This window comes from Melozone crissalis, unplaced genomic scaffold (assembly GCF_028551555.1).
Source record: "Melozone crissalis strain CALT ecotype California unplaced genomic scaffold, PUWL_Pcris_2 ptg000017l_1, whole genome shotgun sequence".
In the NCBI taxonomy this organism is placed as follows: Eukaryota; Metazoa; Chordata; class Aves; order Passeriformes; family Passerellidae; genus Melozone; species Melozone crissalis.
The window spans coordinates 6,722,205-6,743,516 of record NW_026535795.1 but is presented as its reverse complement, the minus strand read 5'-3'; the positions used below and the strand labels follow the sequence as shown (position 1 = coordinate 6,743,516).

The following is a 21,312-nucleotide window of genomic DNA, read 5'->3' as shown; positions in this document are numbered from 1 at the left end:
AGTTGAGCAATTAGGAGAAGTGAGGATCTTTAGATATGCTTAATTTTTTAACTTTGCAGAGGGAATAATCTCTGGAACTAAAGCCTTTGGACCTTAACTGAGTGGATGCATGTGCTGCTTGAATAATTATGCTTCACCTTAGGCTGGAGGACCTGATTGGATACAAGAGGTAAAAGTAAATGGGGGAGAGGGAAAGTTTATTTTCTGCCTGTATTATTAAATAAATCAGCTTAATTTTTAGAATAAAACCTAATATCCTGTGAAATAGAAAGGCTCTGATAGAGGCAGTGACGTTGGGTTCCTGGTAATCACATAAAGACATTTTGGCTTTTCTTCTCCTGAGCTTTCTGTGTGATTGTTTCTGGAAAATATAAAATCTTTATAAGTTCTACTGCTCAATTCTGCTTATTTTGCCTTTTTATTCATAACTTTTAAGGTGGAAGATTTGTGTGTTTGGTGGGAAAGAGCCATTAGAGAGCAGAGATTAATAATCTGAAAATAGGTGAAGTTTCTCAAAAGGGAAGCACCAGAGTGGATCATTTTAGATCAGGGTGAGGATATGAGTGTTGCCTTCAGTTGTTGCCATAAACTGGTCTTCTGGTTTGCTTTTTTTACTTAGTAAAATAAAGTCTTCGTTTCAAAGTCTTTAACAAAAACTGCTCATGATTGAAACTGCCAATAGTGTTTATTTGATGACAAAGCAATTCTAACACCCAATTAGGTGTAAAATAATTTTGATATATAGTTTTGCAGTTTGTAAGGCCATACTTTCACATTATTTAAATTGTGTGTATGGGGAAACCCTCGTTTACCTTTTCATCTGCCTCACAATTGATAGGAAAAGAAAATAGGAATGAACTTTTTTCCCCTCCATCTCTTACTGCTGTCCATGAGCACAGAGAGGAACCACCTTCCCCTGCCCTTCCAAGTTAATTTTGGATAAATCTTTTTCTTGCCCTTCGCCAACCAAGTTGCAATTTGAAAGATGTGTTCCTTTCTGTTCCTTTTGTGTCTCAAACTGCTTATTTGGCTTTTTTGCTGTTCTTTGTAACCTCACTTTGTTCCTTCTTTTTGACTAGGCAAAAGCCTCCTGTGCTGTAAGAAGGAGCTGCTTGGATCAACGTTATCTCCTTAAATTCTCTTTTTGTAACAGTCTGCCAAGGGATTCATGTTTCGACAACTGATGTGATTTTCTCAACTTTTTCTTACACAAGACAATAGACTTCTTTTTTTCTTCCTATTTAAAAGCCTTTAGTTGTCTTACCTACAGGTGTGACATAATAATGTAAATCTCATTTTTATGTGAGTAGACCCATCTGTTCCAAGAGTTCTTTTATATTTTAAAGGTTAGGATATATCGATATAGTCATTAACAATATGAGGGGTTTTTATTGGTGTAGTTTATACAACCCACTTAGCAGAAGTGGGGCTTTATGTCTATGCAGAAGTTGAAGATATTTCTTCAGAAAAGTGGCATCAGCATCACTCATCCCAGCAGGGAATGTTGTGGGTTGGCTGATTTGTTCTAGTGAACTTGCAGTGAGTAGTCACAGTGATTCAAAAACTATTTATAGGGAGGAAAAATTAAAAGTAATAATGAACAAAGCAAACACAGCTGCTGATTTTTCAGAGATTTTTAACTAACTGAGTAAGCAGATGTGGGGTTTTTTATTGCCATGTGCAGTTTGTGATGTTGCACTCTGCACATAAACTGCTGTGATGTCATAAACAATAATTCACCATTACTGAAAGATTAAATAGGAGCAATGAAATCCTAAGTAGAGAATCCACTGACCCCATCCTCCCCCAGGTTTTTAGAGTAATTATTTTAATTGAGGAGAGAGGACAGAAAATGCAAATCCATTACTTCATATTTTCTCCCCTAATATGGAAAGCCTTCTTTGGTAGGTTTGAATCTTACTCTTGTGTAGGGTAAAAGGTCACAAGTCTTTATAACAGGTTGGTCAATCAGACTTAAATGGTTGCATTTTAATCTGCTAAGCTCATTAGAGAAACAACTCTGTGTCGCTGTAGTTAAGTTTGTCACAAGTTTCAGTGGAACCTCTCCTGCGGTCAGCAGCGGTGGATGTTAGTAATTTCAAACTTGAATTTAGCAAAAAAATGATATTGCTCCAGATTTCAATTATTTAAAAGCTGTGTTTTTCTATTTTTTTAAAAAATTCAAGAGAATTTAATGAAGTTTTTAGTGTCACAGTCTTTCAGTATAGGAGACCTGTCCTCTGTTCCCAAGGCAGATGGATTTGGACACAGTAAAGTTCTTTTTTTTCAGGAGATATATGCATTTACATCAATTCCTTGGATATTCAGCTTTCCATCAGGGCTTATATGTTAAAACAGAATGTTTTTATGGATATGAGATCTCTCACATGATCTTTATCAAAAGGTCACAAACTGAATAGCAAAATTCAGCTGAAAGGCTTTTGTGCTGTGATATAAAAAATATAAGCAATGCCAAAACACACTCTTGGATGCTTTAATGGAATATAAAATGTTAGTACTCTGATTAATAGGTTAAAAATCTTTATTTCAAGACAGCTAAGGGCAAAGAAAAGTGCTTTAAAATAGTAGTGGTCTTCTGCTTGCACTTGTTAGCCAGAGTGCTTTCCCTTCAGCTGTCTCACATTGTTCTTCCAGTAATGATTCATTTTGCAAGTCATGTAAGCAAGAAGGGATGTGAAAATAAAGACTTTGGAGTTTCTATTTTGTATATTGGTTATTTAATTTACCTTAATTGCAGCCTTATTTCTTTAAATACTTGCTAACCATGATCCAGCTCCTGTACATGGTGGAGTTGGATGATGAAGCCATGTATGCTGAGGATAATTTCCCCTTTCTGGTAACAACATATGGAGCAGGATGGGGACAATTCTATCAGTAGAATTATTCAGTAAAAAGAGTTATCCTGCATCACTCAGAGGAGATTTGGGTTCTCATGAAACACATATGCTTCTTGTCCAGTAGAGCTGAGAACATGCCTGATTTCTGCAAGGAGAAGGCAGTATCTGTCTCTTGGGCAGAGGAGAAAAGGGTGCTGAGCAGATTTATGGTTCCAGTTATGGAGAAGATACAACAGTACATAAATTGAGTTCTAATTTGCAGGAGAAATAAGGCTGGAAGAGCTGGTTTGCTATGAGCAAAATGGTTGCAAGAGCATCCAACCTCCCCAAGCAAATTTCTTCCTCTGTGTTACAAAATTTACCACAGTTTTGATGTGTTGCTGAATTCAGTTTGCATTTGTGTAGCTTTGCTTGTTTTTATCTTCATCATTCTTTAATCTTTTTTCTTCTAATTTTCATACTAATTTCTGTATTTTCTGATTCTTCAACAGTTATATATTCCTGTCCCCAGACTTCCTCCTTTCTCATGTGTGTTGTTGAGCTGGGTGTCATGCACTGATGTAGATTTGAATGCTCCCATTCCTTTTCCAGCATCTGTCCTTTCATCTGCTCTGCTTTTGTTTGGATTGTGAATATCATGTAATAAGGAGGGGAGATATTTACAAGTAATTACAAGCAGGGTATTATGTAGAGCTCTGGGTCAGTGGATCTGGCCTGCTGAATAATGAGATTGGATGGGGAGATCAAAACATTCCTGAGTCACTAAATTGGAATTGCCAGTTGCAACAGAAACTGAGGGAGTGAACCCCTGGGAGGTGCTGGGCTGGCTCAGTGCTGGGCAGGGAGGATGAGAAGTACCTGGCATGGGTTTCTCATGTACTTTGATTTTTACAAGAAGCAGTTTCCTTGGGAATTTATTTTTGTCTTGTTTGGTTATTTTGAGCTGTAAATCAGGCTGCCTGCTCTTAATGAAACTTGGTATTGGCATAGCTGTGAGACTGAAGGAAATATTGCTGCTTGCATCCAGATTAAGACAACACTTGACTGTGTATTTTGAGTCTCTGCATGGCTGGTTATTATATATAAGTGCTGTAAAAAATACTAACTTTTCTGCTGATGGAGTTTTGATGAGGCCTGGGCCAGGATCTTATATTTGAACCTTCTATCCACACATCATGGTCTGATATTTACATCATTATGTGCCCAATTCTGACCTTAGCAGGATAGTTCATTTTTTCAAACTACATTTGCTTCCAAATTACATTTGGACTTTGGTTTTTTCCCCTTTCCTTTTATGTTCTACTCATATTGTTTCCATAAATTGAACATAGTTTGACTGTCAACATACTTGGATCTGGGCTTGCTGTCTGAAACAGAATGAGTGGCACAATTAGAGGTGGTCTTCATCTGGGTAGGGAGCCATAATTCTGGTTGCCAACACCATTAACAATCTGCAGCTTTCTATAAATGCATAAATAATGCTCTTGTGGATTATTTTTAATAAAGAAAGCTGTGGGCAGAGAACCTGGAAGCTTCTATAGCTTCACAAAATAGCACATTTTTCCTTGGGGAGTTACCCACCCCCTAGTATTGCACAGGCAATGGGAAAGTTTAACTCCCTGCCTTTCATTATTCAGGAAAAGTCCTTTGCTGCTTCCTATCAAAGGAACTAAACAGATCCATTAACAATAAGCTGATTATTGAGTTGTTGCTTGGTTCATTCATACCCACTTAGGGATGTGTTGCTGGATCAAGCAGCTTCTTACAGATGGCACCAAGCAACTGTGGGCAGCAATGCCAGCAGCTCCCTGGGTTTATTCCCAACATCTCTGTTTGCCATGCTGGAACCTTCCAGCCCATGAAAGGCATAATTATTAATTCAATGAGGAGTTTATTTCTCAAGTGCATTCAGAGCTGGTTCTCTGTAAGCTGTTGAAAGGGTTTGTATGGCAATTAAGTGATGACTTGCCAGGTAAAAGCTGCTCTGAAGTTCCACTCACGAGGTTTAAATTGTTTAGTCATCTAATGCATAAGTGACTTTGTGATTGGTGATGTGGGTTAGATGTGTCCTGCACCTGCCTAATCAGAAAGGTATTTTAATCTGTTGCAGTGAGTTTCCCTTATTTTTTCTATAGCATCATGCAGCATTTCCTGGGCTGTTCTTGCCCCTTTGCTCTGTTATTTCCATGCTGGAGCTTGACTGCTGAAAGCTCGAGTGTGCTGCTGGGTCACCTCAGGTTCTCTCCCTCCTTGTACACCAAAATGAGACTGGTTTTCATCTGCATCAGGATGAGGGCATCCAAATTGGATGACAGCATGGTTTTCTTGCTGGAAATGTGTCCTGGCAGGAGGAGCTGGTGCTGCTCCCCAGAGCAGGCTGTGCCTGCTGCTCCAGTGCCGGGGCTTGGGGTCTGCTCTGTTGGCTAAGCTGCTTTACAGTCTCTCTCTAACAGCACAACAGATTAGCAAGACTTGAAAAACATGCTTCTCATGCTCAGTATATATATTCACAAAGGCCTATGTTGAAAAAGTCCAAAGTCTTAAACAGATAATGGTTATTAGAGTTTCCATGCAACTGGGTAGGTGTGTGTCTTTCCCATGATAAAAGTTGGGGAGGAGAGACTGAAGCTCTGGTTCAAACCATAGAGGCCTTGACTCTGTGTTTTTAAATATTTGTCATTTATTTCGACAGTTTATCACTTCTAAAGACAAATTTTTACATTGTGGGGAGTTATTTGGTGCTTGTGGTACAAATATTTATAAAACACTTCTGTGTTTTTACTGCCAGTAATGTGATGATAATTTATCATTGAATCCTCAACTTCAGAATTGGTGAACAACTAATTTGCTTTTGTTTTGTCTTTAGGAGAATCAGTTTTAGAAGTGTGTGAAGATTGCTGTCACTTACCTTAGAATATTCAAAATAGACACCAGGTGAGTTCTGGAATTTTTTTTATTTCTTGTATCTCATTTAAAGGCAAAATATTGCTGAGGAAACAAAGTTTCCTACAAAAATCTCTTACTACCTCAGGAAACCAAGGCTAAAACACCTCATTTTTTTTTACAGTCTTGTGTATGCTTCTCTCATCTCCCCTTTAATTTTTTTTTTCTCCCTTGAAAAATACCAGATTGTGAGGACAACTCTAAGTGATTCTGAGACAGATGGACAGGATGTGGAGGCCAGTGGTGCTTTTTCCTTTCTGTGACAAATCAATATTTACTGAAGTGCTTTCAGGCTTGGTGTTTTTATTTAGGCTTTTACTGATAAATGCTGGTTGGTATAGAATAATTCAGTTTTAAATTAACACCTAAAGTTAGGTGCTATTATAAGTTAACTTTCTGCACTGGAAATCTTTGCAAAGCTGGAATCTTAGCTTTAATTTTTTTAATTTTTTAATTTTTTAACATTATATTTTGCTACTTAGCAGCAATGCTTTGTGGAATCCAAATCTTTCCTAAAATACTTGAGTGCTTCTTAAAGTTGCATAATAAAATATCAACTAGACATTGTTTTTATAAGAGCTGGCAAAACATCATTTCCAAACTGGTCTCTTTAATCATATTTTAATATGCTCTTAAAACTTAATTGTAGAGGGCTTGACAGCATTCCTGATAGTTTGTGTTACTGACATGTGCAGGGTTGGGCTGAGCTGGGACAGCAGCAGCTCCTCCTGTCCAGCACTTCCCTGAGTCTGTCTGTCATTCCTTCTGCTTCTTGTCTTCCCTTTTGGGGATTCCTCTGTTCTCTGTGTTACTGGGGATTTTTTGGAAGACTGGGAGGATGTTATGTGCTGGTTTTAACCAAACTCTTTTGCAAACAATACCCATTAAGGTTAATAACCTCCCATTGTCCTGTGTCCAGTGGGTATCATTCACTGTGTCAGCAGGAGGTGGATTTTCTCCTTCACAGAGGGATTTCACTTTCTGGAGCAGCTGTTTCCAACCAGATTCCCCACACTGTGTGCAGACAGCTCACTGTAATGCAGTTTTTACCTGTGTACAGGTCTGGGTGTTGGCACATCCATTCAGGGAGTGATTTCATTATTTTATTTAATTTTTAGGAACTTAAACTGAAGAGTATACAGGCATGGAGAAAATTAGCATTCTGGAGATTGTGCTCCAGATGGAGATCTTTAAAGCTAACCTTGTTTGGTGTCCTGTGCCCCTTTTGATTTTGATCAGTGCAGCTGAACAGCCACAAGTCCTTCCTGCAGCAGCCTTTCCTCCAGCAAGGAAATTCAGGGGACAGCAGTGCCTGTGTCACTTACACAGGGGGAGATGGGGAAAGGGAGAGTTGAGGTTAAAATTTCCAGGGGTTTGTTCTGGGATAAATACTCAGTGCTTCAGCCCTGGAGGGAGATGAGAAGAGCTCAGAGGCTGATGACACCCACATACTGTGGCTGTTGTCCATGGAATGAGCCTTCCATCCCTTTATCTCAAGGTAGCCCTCCCTAAATCCAGCAGAGGTGGTTCAGCGTTGTCCCAGGCACTGCTGTCTGTGTGAGCAGGGTGTCAGTACCTCCACCCTCCATTCTGCCTCACAGCCCAGCATGTTTTCCTGCAAAAATTTATCCCCCTCACTGCCAGCTTCCACTGAAATTCTTTGCAGCATCCTGCAGTGGATCAGATGGAGTTTAATTCCTCCTTCCCTGCTTCTGGCCCCCAGATCTGCTGTCACCTTGTTCAGTGCAGACATTATTTGGGATGTTCTGTGAGTATTTAATTCCCTAAACTGGCAGAGAACTATTGATTTTTTTCCCTTGGCTGTAATAACTCTTTGCCATTTTAATGAGTTAAATACAACTTCCAAAAGGGTCAGCAGACCTGGCAGAAACTAAGGTATCACCAGTTTCATGAAACTTGATGGGTTTCTTTTGGGAAGCTGAAAAGCAAATTAGTGTTTCTAAGGTTAAATTTTCCATGGATGTATTTAGAACATTAAGGCTGACTTCCATAAATAACCTGCCAGGTTTAATCTGAGTATTTTCAGTGAGGTGGTGCTGAATGCAGCTGCCTGTTGTGGTAGAGCTGACTGAGGCAGGATATTGTGGTGCTCAGATGGTTAAACACTCTGCTGGTTAATCCAGGAGATTACCTTTCTCCAGAGCCTTCCCAGAGAAACCTCTTCAGGGCATCCTGCTTGGATAGAAAAGGGAGCAGATGGTTTGTTGCTGCTGAACACAACAGTTTTTAAAAATACAGGGCAGCTTTCAGGATTGTGAATTAGGGCCACGTGTGAAAACAGCAGAAATGATACCTGAGTTTAGGAAAATTGGAACTTAAATAACTTGCACCTTTGCTGTCTGTTTTATATTAAAAAAGCCAAAGGTTGCATTCCTAGTGATAATACTCCTCTGTTCCCTTAAGTAAAAAGCTTCCCAGGTGAGTTCCCATCCCTGCCTTGTCCTCCACTCTCCTGCCAAGGCCAATGTGTCCATTTCATACCAGTTTGGAGAAATAAATGTTAACATCCCATTAGACCAAGCTGTGGATCCCCAGCACTGTTCAGATGGAAGCAGTTAAGGATGCAGCAGTGTGGAATTGTATCCCTGTGCCTGCAGACTGACTGCCTGGGTCAAACTGAATTCATTTTTATTAAATAAATTGGCCCTAATTGAGCAGTGCAGATTTTGTTAAGCAGAACCTGGTGTATGGCTGTGATCTGCAGCATCTGTCACCAAGGCCACGCTGGATTGATGTTACAGGAAGCTTGTTATGCTTAAATAGAGCTGCAGCTTAGAGCAAAAATGTCCATAATGCCCTGGAAGCTCCTGTTTGAAGCAGTGCCTTCTTCAGGAGGGCTAAATCAACATGTAAAATTCCAATCAAGGTGCTTTTTTTTCCTCTTCCTGATTTCTCAGGTCCCTGTCCAAGAGCAGGGGTGACAGACACTCCTTGGCAGGAGCTGCTGGCAGGGGCTGTGTGCTGGAGCTGCAGGGAGGTTCTGGGAGGTGGGAGGAGGTGCTGATGGGCACAGAGCAGGAGGAGCTGAGCAGGGAGCCTGGGAAGCAGCAGGGGCAGGCTGCTGTGATTAGGTAGATTAGCAGAGACACGTCAGGATCATCAGTGTTTGACCTCAGCTCCGGGGCAGAGGGGGCTGGGAGCTGCCTGTGGGAAAGGCTGGCCCAGAGGGTTTCTCTCCTGAAATATGCTTTTCCTTTCCCTGAATCACATTATGCCCCAATAAGTGAGTTGTTTGTGTTGTGTCTTGCAGCACTCAGTAATTTTCTTCCCATACAGAAAGCTTTTGGTACTGAACAGTGTCCTTGAAAAGAAACTGTTTTCTCTCCCTACCCACACATTCACCTTCCAGATTTGGAGTGTAGTTTGAATTTTTAGCCAGAGAATTAGAGTTTAGACAAATAATTATTAATAGTAATAATTTGTAGCATTCTATAGGAAGCTTTAAATTAAACTGGGTAGAATTGCCAAAGGCTTCTTGGAGGAGATTAGATGAGAGTTTGGTTGGGCCAGTGTATTCCAGTTAAAACAACTGGGCCTGGTGAGCAGTGTTAAATGGATGTAAAGTCAGAATCAACAGCAAGGTCTGAGCTGAACAAGACAGTGGTGATGTGTCTGTCCACATCCTTGTCACTTGGTCCCCCTTGTGTGGGTGTGACAATTCCCATGTGTTGGGAGGAGCAGAGGTGTGGTCACAGCTCCTCCCAGGCAGTGCAGGGGGGTGAGGGCTGAGGGTGTTGCTTTCAGCCAGCCTTGTGAAAGCTGAGGTTATTAATTTGTTATATAAGACATAGGGTTAAATTAGAAAAGTCTGCTGCTTTAAATATCTTTTTCAAAGGCTGCATAATCTGGTGTGGGCTAATTGTAATGACATAATCCAAAAATAGCCAATAGTCTTTTCTTGGGTGCTCATCCTGGCTGCAGTTCTGCAGCTAAAGAACAGCAAAGCTGATCTCCTCAGGGTGGGAGAGGGCAGAACCAGATCTGCTCCTGGCATGGCACAGAGGACACCTCTGGGGTCTGTCACATTTGAATCTGGAGCAGGAGGTTAATCCATGTTCAAGTAACGTGATTTTAAATAGAATGCATGTTAAATGTTGGACGCACAACTTTAAATTGTGAGAAAGGAGATCTCCTCTCTGGGCAGACATTCCCTCTTTCCTTGTGGAATACACAGCTTTGGTCACACTGGATTTGTCTAAGGATTCTGTTTGGCCTGGTGCTGGTTACAAGATGGAGAATGGGATTTGGGAGGTGTGGGAAAGGTTGGTTTTTGTTTTTGTTTTTTAAATGTAATTTCTGAAATAGAAAATACAAATAAAGTCAGTTACTCCTATGCTAGTGTGGTTCAAAAAGGCAGCCTCAACAGCAACTTCTCTGTTGTCATGTGGTTTTTATAGGTATTATCACAAATAAATTATCTTAATATTAAGACTAAGAAAGGAGATGAAGTGATTTGAGAGATGTGTTATGCAGTACATGGCTATAGCTGCACATCAGCTCTTAATTTGGGGTTTTTGGAAAGAAGAGTTGAGTGTATACAGCAGGGATTCAGGGCGGCTGCTGTTGTGCCAACAATGTCACAGTTGTTTTCACTGATAATTCACTGAATTTAAAAACTTTTTACCTTCCACGCGTATAAAGAACCTTTTCAAAGCGCATTTTATAAAAGCTAAATCTTGATGAGTAGACTCTGTTTTTGAGAGTTTGCTTAAAGAGGTCTGGTTTTTCCTTGGCTTAAGCATTTCTTAATCTTTATATTTTTTGCAGGGGCCGGTTCTCTCCTCAGGTTAGCTCAAGATGGCAGACCAGAGGCAACGCTCGCTCTCTACCTCTGGGGAGTCCTTGTACCACGTGCTGGGGCTGGACAAAAATGCCACTTCAGATGATATCAAAAAGTCTTACAGGTAAAGCTTTGAATGTTACACCTGTCCCAGTAGCACTTTAATTCAGTGTTCAGCAAATGATCCGTTTATGTAGGAGCCTCAGTTGGTTTATTTAGACCTTTTGCAAGAAAGCTATGTGGGAAAAATAGGTGAAAACGTGGTTGCTTCTTGCAAAACAGGGTGTGAAAACATGCCTAGGCTTTAAATTTTTCCATCTTCTGTCCAGTAAGTTAAATTCTAAAATGCACAATGTCATTCTGAAAGGTCCTTGCCTAAGTTTGAGCAGAATTTTAAGACTGTGATCAGAGTTAAACTTATCCTGTTATGTAGCCTTGTATCTGTCTTAGGGTACCACAGATGTGCAGAACTGCCCTGCTGTCCAACATTTCCACTTCTGGCACAGGGAGATGGAGATTAAAAATACAAATAAGGATGAAAACAGAGCATGAATGATTACTTTTTCCTGGAATTCTGTTCAAAAGTTCTTATTTTTTGTGGAGATATTAGTTTTAAAATATTATTTTTTCTGTGTCCCTTTCCTTAAGAGTTGGACACATGAAATGGCTTCATACTTACCAAATAACAACTACAAAAAAGGAGTCTTGTAACATCTTCCTTTCCCATAAATCTGCTTAAAGGCAATTGCTGCTGTGCCCAGTGGCAATGTGTTTGAATTACACTAGGGGTCAGCATCATCTTTCCATGAGGATACTCATTGTCAAAATGGTTTTCCTTTAGTCTCTAACTTTTACCAAGGCTTTTTCCCTTCCCAAGTTACATGATGGCAACTACATGGCGAAGTCCAGGAATAAGCCAGGTCCACAGATTCTCAAAAATTAGCTTTATCTTCCTAAAAGCCTTAAGTGGGAGTTTGAATAGGTTATCTTCAAGCAACTGGAAAATAATTTTACTTTCCTGGGGAAAATACTGTGAGTTTTTCCTTTGGAGGAACAACCCCACAAGATCCTGGGGTGAAATGTAGCTGCTTCACACTTCCCTGAACCTTCAGCTGATCTTGTTTCCTCTGCTGCTCCTTTATCATGTTCAGTCCGAACATCCTTTGCTGGCCTGGGGCTGTGGGGTTTGTGTACGTGTAGGAAATGGGAAATAAAAATATTTAATTATTGCAGCCTGACTAAGCCCTTTCCAGGTTTATAAAACTTGCTGTGATTATTTCAGCCCTCACTGAGGCTGGGGCACAAGTGGCAGCTGTGGACATGATTTACTGGAGCAGCATCAGGCACTGTGGAGTGTCCCAAGGGCACACTCAGGCTGGTTTCTAAATGCTGTGAGGTACTTGCAGGCACATCCAAGTGCTTGCACACATCTTTGTTTTATGTTTGTCTAAACATTTCCCCACTGCAAAGCTGACATGTAATTGTCTGCAGACTCCTCCTGTCTTTCTCAGATACGTGACTTTGTGGTCATTTTCTGTAGGAGGACAAGTACCTTTTGTGGTGCAGGAGAGCTGCCAGCATGTGGCTCCGTGTCATTTTTCTACTTGGGAGCACGTATTTTCCCTTCATAAGGAGGTGTTTAGCCAGTTATTTCTACTGGTGTCTGTAAATAGCCTGGGCCATGTGAGAACTAGCACATTTATCAATGCTTTATCTGATTTTTTTGTTACTTGTAAGAGATCTGGCCTGATTAGGGGAGCTACATTGTGATTTCCTGATGTCTCGAAACTCAGAAGTATTTTCTATTCTAGCAAAGCTTGAACTGAAAAGTACTTTGTTCCTGCACAGGAATTGGTGAATTAACCACAAGTGATCATGTGTTCTATTTTTGTGTTCAGACCCTGCAGAAGCAGCAGTTCAGACACTTTTCAAGCAGCTGTGGCACCTTGCTTTTATTTACTCTTTGGTGCTATACCTTAGACTTGTGGTGTGTCTTTCCTGTAGCAGGAGCAAAACTTACTGATGGAAATTGCTGGAGCTGAGGATAAAAAAACCCCAAACCTATTTTTATTCAATGTCTCTTATTTTTTTTCATTGGATTTCTGAGGGTCAAATCCAACAGTCTGAAGTCAGTCCTGTGAACTAAGCTAGACACTGCTGTAGCCTTTTATTATCATCTAAGGAAGAATCATCAGGGAAGTTGAATCACAGATGAAGGAAAACAGTTGCAACTTAAAAGTCTCCCTTGAGTGGCAGGCTACAGAACTAGGAAAAAAAAAAAACAAAAAAAACAGGAACCCAAACCCCAGGTTTTATTCTCTTTTTTTTCTTTCTGCAGGAAACTGGCATTGAAATATCATCCTGATAAAAACCCTGATAATCCAGAGGCAGCAGAAAAATTTAAAGAGATCAATAATGCCCACGCAATATTGACGGATGCCACAAAGCGGAACATTTACGATAAGTATGGGTCTCTGGGGCTCTATGTAGCAGAGCAGTTTGGTGAAGAAAATGTGAACACATACTTCGTGCTGTCCAGCTGGTGGGCAAAGGTAAATAAAAGGGCACAGCAGTTATTCTGGATTGGTATTGGAAACTCTTAGAGAGCTCCAGTTGATAACTGTTCTTGGTTTTACCTTTGAAAATTGATGAGTTTATGACACTGGGTTAATTAACCTTCTCTTACTGTGTTGTGATCTTGAGTTCAGGAGTGTTTTTCTAGGAGCTTCTGGTGAGACAGGTCTAATAAGCAAGACCTGGGTTACTAATTGAAGCTTGGACTCTTCTAGTGGATTTAGAAGAGATAAAAATTTGGGGTGTATTCTCTGGTAATATCTGGTCAATATTTTTGCAGAGTGAGTCCTGACTGTGAACTTTGGCTTACAGAAAATCTCCTTGCATTTCATTGCATGGGTCCATTTTTGTACCCTTTGCCAGCATTGCCTCCATCTCTTGATCCCCTAAGGAAGACAATAATTATATCACCATGCTGGTTTGCTATCTGTAAAATTATTTTTTTCAAACAATTGCACAGTGACCTATAGGAAGACTTTAATTTAGCCCATTGTCACTGTGATAAGCACCTGGCAGGCCTGGCTTGTATGGAGCTGCCTTGCTCACATGCTGGGAGCATCAATCCTCAGCCATGCCCACAGCTTTGGGCTGCTCCAAGTCCCTGCTGTAGGTACATCATGGCCTGTGCATCAGCTGGTACAGCTCAGTCATTTCCAGGGTTATTTATGTGAGTTACAGCCTGTCCTAAACCCCTGAATTTTAGTACAGATGTGCTTATTAGACCTGTACCTTCTTCCAGATGCAGCAAAATAGTCCACTTAACTTAAATGGTAGAAATTACTGAAGCAAACCAGGCTGGCAGTATTCACCTCAGTGTAAAATGTGGACAACCATAGCCACTTTTGCACATAATTTGAAGTATTTCTCAGTGATAAAGTACAAAGCTGTAGCTGCTAAGTTCTGTCTCTGGACTGCTGTGGTTTTGCTCTCCGATTCTGTATCCAAGTCTCACAAACTCTGTGGTCATGGCACAGTAGACACAGGTTATGACTATTTCTGTGTTTTCTGTCCTCTGCAGGCCTTGTTTGTGTTCTGTGGGCTCATCACAGGCTGCTACTGCTGCTGCTGTCTGTGCTGCTGCTGTAATTGTTGCTGTGGGAAGTGTAAACCGAAACCTCCCGAAGGCGAAGAGCAGGAATTCTACGTCTCTCCAGAGGACTTGGAGGCACAGTTGCAGTCAGATGAAAGGGGTAGGTGAAAATGCTGCGAACTCTCTAAGATGAACATCAGTCCCTGCTGGAGTGCTCAGTGAGCTGGTTGAGGAAAAATCAGGTCCTGAGGTGTGGATGATGAGCAGGGAATGTTTGTGCCACGAGTTACATGGGTGATGCTGATATTAAAGATAAAATTGCTAAAAACACCTGGAGGGTCTTCACTGAAACTAGCTGGGATCAGCTTCAGAGCAGTCAGTGACCATCATTGTGTTCCTTCCATATCCTGGGGTAACATTTGGACCAGCCATGTGGGATTGCAGCAAGGGGCTCTTGTACCCAAAGGTTGGGGGTGTCAAGGCAGCTTTCATTGTGTCAGGTGTAGAGGAAGTGGCACTGCTACCCTTGCAGCTCTAATACTGTTTGTGAAGCTATTTCTGCAGGATTGAACCAATAATTTAAAATATTGTTGAGCCTTGTGTGTGCTCTGATGACATTTTTAATGGGCACTGCTGAATGGTGGGTGAGGATCAGCAGCTTTTACAGGAAAAAGGAAATGGTAATAAACATTCCACATGTAGAGTTGAGGTGAACACTGTTGTGTGCACGCTGAAAATCAGGGAATTAATAAAGGAGTGTAAATGGTGTTATCAGAGGGTTGTAGGGAGATGTGCTTACCAAAACATGCAGTGCTGTGTTTGTTCCTTGGTGTGCTAAGCCTTTTGTCTTCACTTTTCAGAGGCCTCAGACGCACCTATTGTGATACAGCCAGCATCAGCCACAGAGACAACCCAGCTCACAGCTGACTCTCACCCCAGCTACCACACTGATGGATTTAATTAAGTTAAGGAAACACTGTCATTAGAATGGATAAAAAAAAAAATACATGGCCAACTCAACACTAGAATCATGAACATTAGAAGTAGAGAATGGGGAGGGGGAATAATTCTGCCACAGTAAGAGGGCAGCTTTCCAACCTGCCGAAAATATTTTGTAATCCCTTCAGCCTTTTGTCACCTTTCAGTGTCGTATCTCGACGATACGTGAAGTGCTGTAGCATGCAGTATTTAAAGCAGTTTAGCTACGGTCTTATTTGTTTCCTTTCTTTTGTTTGTTTTTTTTTTCTCCTGTTTTGTTTCGTTTTTTGTTTTTTTATAGCATGTATGGAGTTATGTTAAATGTCTGTGGTGTAATGTATTGAGTTGTCACAATATCAGTGCGGTGGAGACATTCTGCATTTTAAGCAGCAGTACTGGCCTAAAAATGAAATTTAAAAAGTGTCACAGAAGCCACTGTTCTTCTGTACAGCTGAGCTGTTGAAGACCTTTAGAAGTTGAGGATTTTCATTTGAGTGCAACAAACCAATTCTTTCATTCCTCCTTCTATTCCTGCATTATTATCTAAGCAAGTTTACAAAGCCAAGAACCAAAAAAATGCCAGTCCTGCAGAGCTGGAGTCCTCTCCAATGCTGGTTTTCAGCTTAAATAAATCTACCTTGAAAAATAAAAAGGGAGAGTTGCCAATCTTTGAACAGTAAATTGAACAGCTCGTTGTGTATGAGGCGATCTCCAGGGACAATGGAACCAAAACCAACTGGGAATGGGCTCCTGTGGTGGTGGCAGTGGGATTTTAACTCCAAGCACAATTCTGTTTTGATTTGAGTTCAGTTGTTTTCCTGTAATGCTAAAGACCAAATAGAGCAGCTTTGTTTCTGAATGCATGAGAATCTTAAAGTGAAACTGGTTAACTGGCTCTCACTGAGCAAATGGTAAAATGCAGACAGTAGGCTACAGCAGGAATGTTTAAAAACAATTGGTGTTTAAAAATTTGTTCTAATAATTTGAGACTTTAATAGGCAAATGGAGTATTACATATCTTTTTTAAAAGCTTTTATAGTACACTAACCCTTTAATTTAATGAACATCTTTGTGGAGTACTTAAATGGGTTTTAAAGAACAAACCACCATTCTTTGTGTTTATATTGTATAATTTGCACATTGTCTTGCATTTAGATTTGTTTACACCATTGTTTCTCTTTTCTTTGGAACAACTATGTGGAAACCACTGAAAGGTTTCCTGTACTATTTTGAAACCAAATCAAGTCCGAATTCTGTTCTAGAAACTGTGGTTTACTGAGGTTTAACTGTTAAAAAGGCATTTTAGGCAGCTGCTGAATTACTGGTGTATATTGTTGTCAATAGTCCTGCTTTAGGTGATCCAGAGTCAGATCTAGAACAGCTCCAGAGAACCCACACTTGGCACTTTCAGTGGGTAATTATGGCCTCATTAATTTTAATTGTTATGGTTTTATATCATAATGCCTCTACTGTCCCTTGCACCCCCATCCCCCTGATGTGTTTCCCCTCTTTCTGTGGAGGGGCTGTTGGCACCTTCCCCCCGTGTCTGCTGCTCCCTCACCAGCTCCAGGTGGGGCTTTGAAGCAGGGTAAAGATCCACTGGTCTGCACAAAGGCTGCCAGGAAAGGGCAGGGACCCAGAGTACTATTCTGAATATATTTTCCTGCTGTCTTTGCATGAGCAACGTGAAATCTGCCATGAAACCATGTTAAACGTGCTGGGTAGGAGAACATGTTCTCCCCGAGGTCTCAGTGCTCAGTGAGGAGTGTTTGCACACCCAGACTTTGCTGTGGCTGTTGGTACAAGCACATATTTGCCTGCATGGGAGCTTGCTGCAGATCAGCATGATTTTAGTACCATATCCAGCCCCCAAAATTGCCCCAAAAATCTGTTCCTTTTAATTAATGGCACAATTTCAGCAGCACACTCCTTAAGTCATTTCTTCTTTGCCCATAGTCCTTACAGACCTGAAATGTGGTGATTTAGTGCAAGATGCTTTTATCTTTTCCTGACTTGGATGGCCTTGAGGATATTTGTGTATGATTTGGCTTGAGGTCCTTATTTAGTTAATGTCTTTCTTTGACCCCTTGAACAAAAAGCCATTTTTAGGCTTAAACCCAATATAATTTTGTGTGTCCCTGTAGATTTTGCCTGAAACCTGTTCTTGGTGTAAAATTGCACTCTGGAATATGGTGGGGCATGTGCAGGCTTTGTCCTCTCCACATTCACTGGTTAAAATTGCCTGTATCTGCAAATTGTGTTCTTAGTAAAAAAAAAGGTATTGAGGCTTTTTGGCTTTGTAAATGAGTGTGGCTCATCAGAGCAAGTCAGTGAATGAGGGAGAGGCTCTTCCCTGGGAGCTGTTCCATTCCCTGTCCCTGTGTTCATCTCAGTGGATAATATGGAGATGGTTGTTGGGTGTTGCTCTGCAGCAGAGCAGCTCTGCCCCCAGTGCTGGGGGCTGGTTGTCACTGCCATTTGGAATAATGCTCTTATTTCTTACCCTCTCTGGGCTGTTCCCAGAGAAGTAGAGAGGCTGGTGGGAAGTTGTGGCTCCAGGGAGGTGTGTGGCACACCTGGAGTCACTCTGCAGGCTCCTGACAAGGGAACTGAAGGGTGGCAGCACATGAGGACCAGAGGCAGAACAGTTATCTGTGGGGAAACATGACATCCAGGATAAGTTTGCAGTTTTAGATCTTTGCTTAGCAAGGGATGAGTTTGGAGAGAGACTGCTTTCCTGTTGGTTCTGTCTGTGGGTGGTGTGTGAACAGGAAATTACTCTGTTACATGCCAGAGTGATGTTAGATGCTCCAAGGGAAACCGTTCTGAGATCTCACTTACAGGGAATGATGGAAAAACATAATTCTAGAGGAATACTCATGTTTTTGGAAGCTCTTTCAAGTTTGCCCATGTTAGTGCTTAATCTCTGAGCTTGGGATCGTTGTGCATTAGTGAAGTTCTTCTTGAACTATGTACGGAAGTGATTGAAGCATTCCTTCTTTGAAGCCAAAACCGTGTCATGGCACATAAGGACATTAATGCCCACTTTTCCCCTCTTGGAGGGAAGGTGCAAGAGTACCCTGGGCTCTAACACGAGTTGCACTTCATTGTGGCCAAGTAGAATCCTAGTAAATGCAAAGTTGGGAATAATGGTTTAAATCTGGCAGAGAAGCTCAGACAGGAATTCTGAGCTTGGGCAAGTTGAGTTGCAGCATCCCAGTGCTGCAGCCTGACCTGCTTAGTGCAGAATGTTTCCCTCCAAAATCAAACCTGACCACTGTCCTTCTCAGTCCAGTGTTTTGCCAGAATTAAAGCTTGAGCTTGGATTTTATTTATTTATTTGTTTCTTTAAAGTTGTATAATTTGTACAAGTTGCCTGAGTTCTCCATTCCAGTTGTTTGGCCGCCTCCATCCAGCTCCTCCAGCCTCTCCAGCACTGATTTCCTTAGCACTTGTAGCTAAGGGTGAATCGCAACTGGAGAGTTTGGTGTTCAGGATACTGATTTATCCCTGTGTTGCATGGAGAGCCATTCCTAGCTTAGGTGAGGAGGGAAAGCTGCTGCTGAGAGTGCTCAGGTGCCAGCTGTCCCTCCTGGCACATGGAACTTCTGGAAAAGGAGGTGCTGGATCTGTCCTGCCCATCCTCCCTAGGGATGGGAACATCCCAAACGCACTGTACTGAAGGGGCATTGCACCCCTCAAATGCCAGTCTCATTTTGTTAGTGATATTTGTAGGAAATTCTTAAATATTTATCTGTATATAAATTTATGTAAGACCTCAGTGGCATCCCGTAGGGTGTCGGTTTTTGCTGGTCCCATGCAGTGATGTTTTAGAGCCATGTTCCCTTTTTAGTCTTCTTTTTAGATTTGTAGTCTTTTAAAACTGCTTTAGATATTAGCACTCCTAGTGTTCTTAAAGTGGGATCCTCTTGGAGGTTTGGGGGGGCGGAGCAGAGGAGGAGGGCTTGGGCATGGCACAGAAACACTCAGTCCTGTGGCAGGGCTGTGGTCGGGGGAGTGCAGCTCTCCAAACCCTTCCTGTCAGCCTGTAAACACCTCACACAGGTGTAACCAGGGCAGGAGCCTGGCAGAAAAACTATTCCTGTCCCATCTGTGAGGCAGTTTAGTGGTGTGGGAGGGACACCTGTGCACTCTGAGGGGCTGTTCCAGAGCATTTGTACCACGCACGCTCCTTGAGAGAGGCACCTGCTTCTATCAACTGCTTTGTGCCCTTCCTCTGGTGCCCCTTGATCTTTTTGCCAAGTTCTGGATAACATAGGAAATTTATGCTGCAGGTTTTTTTGTACCCAGTGCACGTGTATCTTGGCATCATGTTTAACAGGTCACTCTGGCAGGGTGGTCTGGGCAGTTTGCAGTCCCCACCTCGTGTCAGTAATTCCGAATGGTGTTTAAATGCATTAATCTTGGAGCACTGAACCCCCAGTTATAGTTTATAGTGTCAGGTCGATATAAACTTCACATGCTTCAGCATCTGGTGCTGCTTCTCTGTATTCTAGTGGAGATCATCTAGTTTGTAGTGTCTCATTGCACCAACAGCTGCTTAAAATCTCTCGAAAGAATCGTAGCCAGTGGCTCACCAGGTGGCAGGAAATTTGTCAGTGTTCAGCTCCCACAAGATCCATGGTCCCCTCCACGAGCTGCCTTTGGAGGCTTTCTGGGACTGTCTGGGACTCAGCAAGACTGCAATTCCTGTGTTCTTCCAAGAAGACACTTCCTTTACGAGGAGAAGCCGCAGGAGGGAAGCTGGCTGTCTGATGTTTGCACAAGCCAAATGCCAGAAATCTGGAAGATGAACTTTCATTATGCCTATGTTACATGCACAGTTCATTTTGGTGTTAAAAGGATAGATGCTGGGAATTTCTGGTGGTTATATATATATATATGTATGTATATGTATAGAGGAAGCTCTTATATAAACTGGCTGTTCATTCCCGAGTGCCGTTGTCTTCTCTGCTCCCTCTCCCAGCCCTGTGGGTGTTCTCTTGCAGTCTGTGAGCGGTTGCTTGTCAAACCATTCCAAAAATTGAACAATCTACTTGAATTCCATGAGCTGCCCCTTGTCCCAGCTCCTCTGGATGGAACAGAGCTCTGCCTGCTCCAGCTTTCCTTAGGAGGAGAGAAGGGAGAGCTGGCAGAGGGCACAGAGGCAGCTCTGGAGTGACTGGAATTTGTGCAGCTGGCACGTGGGGTGTTTAGATGTGGTTAATGTGCTCATCACTGAAGCTGTGATAGAACACATGGATTTGGGGTTTTTCCCTAGTTTTCACCACATTGGACTCCCCAGAAAGGGGCTGGGTGAGCTCACAGAGCAAGGTCCACCCCGTGCTGAGGGCGTGGGCTGCAGCATCACGTGTGTGTATGTATGTATATATGCACATATGTATATATTTATACAACAGGTGTGCACCTTGGGTTTTTCTTTGGTGGTAAAAAACGTGAGATTTGGCTCCAAGTAGTGCTCTGAACTCAGCCAGACAGGGGGAAGGTGTGAGTTTTGTGTGGCCACAAATTTGTGCTTCTCTGCTCTCAGCTGCAGGAAAACCCAAACCCGACCTGTGGGGTTGAGGGACTGGTGAGGACATGGTGAAGGAGCCTGTTGTATAAATAAATGGGTCCTAGGAGCAGGAGAAGATGCTTCACACCCTGCTTGGGGAGTTCCCACATGAGCAGCATGGGGTTTGCACTGCCAGGTGCTGTCCCTCCTCTTGCAGGTGGGTTCCATAAGGACTTGGAGTTACTGAAATTCCTACACCTGAGGCTGGCAGTGATCCATGTGAAGGCACAATGGTTGTGGCTGATGCACATATGAGTCCCACCATGTCCCCTCTAGCCATGCTGGATAGAGTCACCACCGCCCTCCTCCTCCTCAGGCTGTTCCTGCCAGGGGCTGTTCCTGACACGCAGCGCTCCAGGGGTTCCTTCACAGCAGAAATGGGAAAATACTGGGGAGATTTTTACTGCTGGCACCTCTGAAGTTCTGTTTGTGACCATCACAGCTGATGAACTCCAAGTTTGCCAATTCCAAGCGTGCTGTTTCCATGCTGGATGCTGAGCTGATGGCTGTCATTCCTTCCTCCCTCTCATCCCACCGTTGCTGCCTTGCTGGG

The 21,312-nt window shown here is 42.2% G+C and overlaps 1 protein-coding gene across 1 annotated transcript; it reads left to right on the top strand.

The window, feature by feature from the left end:
- The first annotated feature begins 151 nt into the window (after positions 1-151).
- On the top strand, positions 152-20,840 carry DNAJC5 (DnaJ heat shock protein family (Hsp40) member C5). Its single transcript, XM_054274623.1, has 6 exons — positions 152-169; positions 5,725-5,792; positions 10,590-10,726; positions 12,941-13,154; positions 14,195-14,366; positions 15,067-20,840. Exons 3-6 carry the CDS (start codon positions 10,620-10,622, stop codon positions 15,168-15,170), a joined length of 597 nt encoding a protein of 198 aa, XP_054130598.1. The 5' UTR covers positions 152-169; positions 5,725-5,792; positions 10,590-10,619; the 3' UTR covers positions 15,171-20,840.
- Positions 20,841-21,312: the final 472 nt, after the last annotated feature.